This window comes from Coenobita brevimanus, chromosome 66 (assembly GCF_032717465.1).
Source record: "Coenobita brevimanus isolate Jiangsu-jjx chromosome 66, ASM3271746v2, whole genome shotgun sequence".
NCBI classification, from domain to species: domain Eukaryota; kingdom Metazoa; phylum Arthropoda; class Malacostraca; order Decapoda; family Coenobitidae; genus Coenobita; species Coenobita brevimanus.
This window is the reverse complement of record NC_137019.1, coordinates 41,255,527-41,260,134: the sequence shown is the minus strand read 5'-3', so window position 1 is coordinate 41,260,134 and position 4,608 is coordinate 41,255,527. Positions and strand designations below refer to the sequence as shown.

At 45.1% G+C, this 4,608-nt stretch overlaps 3 protein-coding genes across 3 annotated transcripts; all 3 read right to left on the bottom strand.

Moving 5' to 3' along the window:
• Positions 1 to 2,708: 2,708 nt before the first annotated feature.
• On the bottom strand, positions 2,709 to 3,371 carry LOC145405366 (protein FAM200B-like). The gene has a single exon (XM_080276770.1). The coding sequence runs from the start codon at positions 3,369 to 3,371 to the stop codon at positions 2,709 to 2,711; it is 663 nt and encodes a 220-aa protein (XP_080132896.1).
• Positions 3,372 to 3,415: 44 nt separating this feature from the next.
• Positions 3,416 to 3,823, bottom strand: LOC145405365 (protein FAM200C-like). Its single transcript, XM_080276769.1, has one exon. The coding sequence runs from the start codon at positions 3,821 to 3,823 to the stop codon at positions 3,416 to 3,418; it is 408 nt and encodes a 135-aa protein (XP_080132895.1).
• Positions 3,824 to 3,868: 45 nt separating this feature from the next.
• Positions 3,869 to 4,285, bottom strand: LOC145405363 (protein FAM200B-like). Its single transcript, XM_080276768.1, has one exon. The coding sequence runs from the start codon at positions 4,283 to 4,285 to the stop codon at positions 3,869 to 3,871; it is 417 nt and encodes a 138-aa protein (XP_080132894.1).
• Positions 4,286 to 4,608: the final 323 nt, after the last annotated feature.

Below are 4,608 nucleotides of genomic sequence, written 5' to 3'. Positions count from 1 at the left end.
TTGAAAGACTGGAGATCAAAGCTAGCAGGAAATACAGACAGAGGGAGACAGTTCCAGAGTTGACCTGTTGCATAAATGAAGGACTGGGAGTAACGATTAATTCTTGCGTTAGAGAGTTGGACAGAAAAGGGATGAGAGTTTGCTGCTAGACGGGTGCTACGCGCCCGTCGTAGAGGTGGAGGGATGCAAGCAGACAGTTCAGAGGAGCAGTGAACGTTGAAGTAGCGATAGAAAAGGTTACAGGTAACCAGTAGGCTTGTCACTCATTGTAGAGCCACCTGAAGTGGAAAGAAGCTTAATAAAAAGCAACAGGAAGGATGGGAAAAACAGGAAGAGAAGAGGGTAGACACAAAAAGGGAATGACAGGTGAAGGAAGATGTAGGCAGCACTACATCAAGTGAGTGGATGATAGTCGGGCAGACACGTATGGGGAATGATGAATGAAGGAAGAAGTAGGCAGCACCACATCAAGTGAATGGATGATAGTGGCCAGCAGCCACCACTGCACCCGGGTATAGTAAAGGCAGTAAAGAAGGTTATACTGTATGTAACCTCGCCAGGTTGAAGTCTCTCCTAAGCTGAATATAAGCTTCCATAGTAGCAAGAATAATCTGAAGCATAGGTTGGGCCAGGTGGACACGATGGACAATGAGAGACTGACGTGGAGTGTATGTGAGGGAGGTGGAGACCAAGAATGAGATGGAGAAATGGAATGGAGAAATATATGAGAGAAGGGAGTGTGAGTTGGAGGAAGGGGAGTCAAATGGCAGAGGACAGAGCAACATGGAGGCAAATTGTCTGTGGCTACCCCTTACAAGATTAAGCCCTGTGGTAATAGATAGATGGATAGATAGATAGATGTCACTGGATTGAAGGGGTTATATTGCAATAATTTACAGACAAAAGCCTAATACAGTTCCATTTGTAACTGTAAAGCTGATTTGCCACTTTGCTTTGGTGGTGGAGAGGGACGCCTTCATGTGGTGGCACTGATATATCTGGGCGGCTACACTGCATGGTTAAATAACACCCCCAGCTACTGCCCTTCCCCCCGAAAGGAAAATGGTGGACTTAGGCAACAGATGAACATGGCTATACTACAATATTACCACTACTACTACTACCACCACCATCACCACCACCACCACCACCACTACTAATCACTGCCAAGTTTCCCCTGATTTAACCACATTCCCCTTTGCAGGGAAAAATTCATTATTTATTTTAAACCTTTACCTGACACTGAGACCCTCCAGTAATTAGTCAACATCTTTAGTCATTATTCTCTCCCTTACTGCTTCTCGCCAGTGTTGTGTTCCTTTGCTTATCATGTGTCTTGGCTGTGAATTAGTGCCATATGGTGTTTGACAGGCGCTGGGAATCCAGTATTCAGTTCAGTGCCACCTTATTCTATCTGTTGATATTTGTCCCCAGGTGGCATGGTGGTTGTGTGCAGCAGTTTGGTGCAGAATAGTGGCCAAACGTGATGGGTGGAGAAGGCCAGATGGACGACTCGTTACCTTGGCAACCACCTGATGCCTACGGTGAGCATTTTCTTTGTAATAGACTTTTATTTTTGCTTTTGTTTTTTGTAAGTTTATTGATGTACTCGACAGATTTTATTATTATATACTAACGGTAAAATAGGTCTTTGCATTTTGTCAACTTTTTTTTTTCATCTATCCATCGCCAGACGTTTTCATCACGCAAGGGATGGCCACAAACAAATCGCCTCCATGTCACCCTGTCCGCCATTTCGTTTCCCTGCTCCCAACTCGCATCGCCTTCTCATATACCTCTCCACTCCATCCCTCCATCTCATCCTCGGCCTCCACCTCACTCACATACACTCTCCTCGTTAGTCTCTCGCTCACTGTCCTCTCCATTCTCTTGATAATACTTGCAGGTCATGATGGTTGGGTGGGTTGCAGTGATGTAAGTGGCTGCCTATGGGTTAGAGAGAGAGAGAGCAGAGGAACAAACTGCAGCATGGTTAAGAGATGTGATTTAGAGAGTGAGAGAGAGTGCCCATGAGTTAGAGCAGAAGAAGAAACTGCCGTATAATTAAGAGATATTATTTAGAGAGAGAGTGAGTGAGAATGGCCATGAGTTAGAGCAGAAGAAACTGCCATATAATTAAGAGATATTATTTAGAGAGAGAGTGAGTGAGAATGGCCATGAGTTAGAGCAGTGGTTGCCAACCTTTTTTCCAGGCGACCCCAATCCTGCACATGTAGCCATGACCGCGACCCCACTGGTTTTATACACTGTATGTAATGTATTATTGTATATTACTGGTTGTACGCTGTAACAGTACAGGGCAAGTGTAATTAATAGCCGTGTAAGAGAGGTACTGTAAGGTTGAAAAAGACAAAATTAACATCATTAAATGTTAGTTATAGAAATTTAAAGGCTTCATTATTTTGAACCAAAACATCCACTTCTGAAACAATATTTTGTCACATTTCACAAACACAAACTAAAATAAAAATGTTTTTTATCAACTGATAAATTGATTTTAATGAGAGCCTTGGACCAGGATCTGGCTGGTAAGCATTTCCATTCATGGCTCAGTCGTAGAAAGTGCCACCCTCAAATCATGTTCAGGTTGCAACAAATTTCTGCTTTTCGTTTTGATGGCAGCCAGATATGCAAACCCTGATCCGCACAGATAGGTTGTAACGAACGGCAACAGCACTTTCACAGCCTCACCTCCAAGGACTGGTTTCTCCTTCACAGTAGTCCAGAACACTGCTAGTGACTGTTTCATCATGTTGCACCTCGATGAGCTCCTCTTGCAGATTTGGGATGGAAGACTCCTCTTCTGAGAGGTCTTTGACGTGGACATCAAAGGGTCTGCGCCCCCATTTGTATTTCTCATGCAACTCTTCATCCGGAATATATCTGTCAAACTCCTCACTCAACTTCTCAAGGTGCTCAACAATGACACTTTGTTCGTCCAGAAGCGTGACGTCTTCATCTTCCTGAAAAAGGTTCGAAAGTGGAAAGGATGCAGTTTTCCCCCGCTCAATCTTTCCCTTCCACGACCTCAGTTTCGCCTTGAATGCCTTGAGCTTTTCTGACACATAGAGATGAGTTTTTTCTGTTCCTTGCGTGGATATATTCAGCAAATTTAACACTGTAAGTATGTCTGTTGGATATGCCAGTTTAAGCAACCACCTTGGTTCTGCAAGCCTTGATGCCAGTGCATGTTTCTTCTCGTTCAAGAAGATTTCAACCTCTGCATGCATTTCAAACACTCTCTGGAGCACTTTCCCTCGGGACAGCCACCTGACAGAAGAGTGGTAAAGCAGGTGTTCATATTCCGACCCCATATCAGAGCACATCTGACTGAACAGTCTGGAATTCATAGCTGATGGTTTAATAAAATTCACTATTTGAATCACATCTTTTATCACAGAGTTAAGCTCAAGTGACAGTTTCCGGGAGGCAAGGTTTTCCCGGTGGAGCAATGAGTCATTATCACTGCGGGGTTGACTTGTTTCACCCTAGCGGTGAAACCCTGATGTGCCCCTAGCATTGCAGGTGCACCGTTCGTGCACACACTGAAGCACTGATCCCAGCTGAGGCCTTCTTTTTTGATGAAGCTGTCAACCAACTTGAACAGATCATCACCTGTTGTTGTCGTCTCCAGTCGTTTACAGAACAGGAATTTCTCTTCCATGTCATTCTTCCCTTGGTACCGCACATATACCAAGAGCTGTGTATCGTCACTGACGTCAGTTGACTCATCCAACTGCAAGCTGAAGTTTCCGCTCTCCTTGATGGCAGCCACTACCTGTTCTTTGATGTCTTCCGACATCCCTTGAATCCGTCGGCTAATTGTGTTGTCTGGCAATGGAATAGTTTATTTATTTATTTTTTCTTTCACCGCATCATCTCCGAAAATAGTACAAACCACATCAAGGACTGCTGGCTTCACCAACTTTTCCCCAATTGTATGTGACTGTTTACACTTAGCAATTCTTTTTGCAGCCAGATAGGATGCAATTGTTGCTTGTCGAACATAATACACTCCTGTGTTGATAGGGGTGTCTAACCGCTGACGCTGCAGTTGTTCTTTCCTCTTCAAATACTGGCGGTCTTTCCCCGCCAGCGTCGGGTGTTTTCCGTGGAGATGGCGCTCGAGCTTGTTTTCTTTAAGCGACTCATGGCTGAGCACTTCCCCACATCTAACACATCGAGGTTTTTCCACCCCACGATCGATGAGAAGCGTAAACCCAATGTCAAGGAATTCTTCTTTGTACACCCGCTTTCTGGACATCACTGAAGAATCTGAAATGAAATATATACTTGCTTAATAATAAATCAGACAAAAGATGCTGTTTGGTACCGTCCACCAGGAGGGGAGAAGGGGAGGAGGCCAAGGAGAGAGGAGGGGAAGGAGCCAAGGAAAATGAAGGAGGGTAGGAGGCCAAGGAAAGAGGAGGAGGGGAGGGGGCCAAGGAAAGAGGAGGAGAGAGGGCTAAGGAAAGAGGAGGAGGGGAGCGGGCCAAGGAAAGAAGAGGGGGAGAAGTAAAGAGGAAAGGGGGCAAGGAAAGAGGAGGAGGGGGAAGGGGCAAGAAAAAGGAGGGAGAGAGGGGCAAG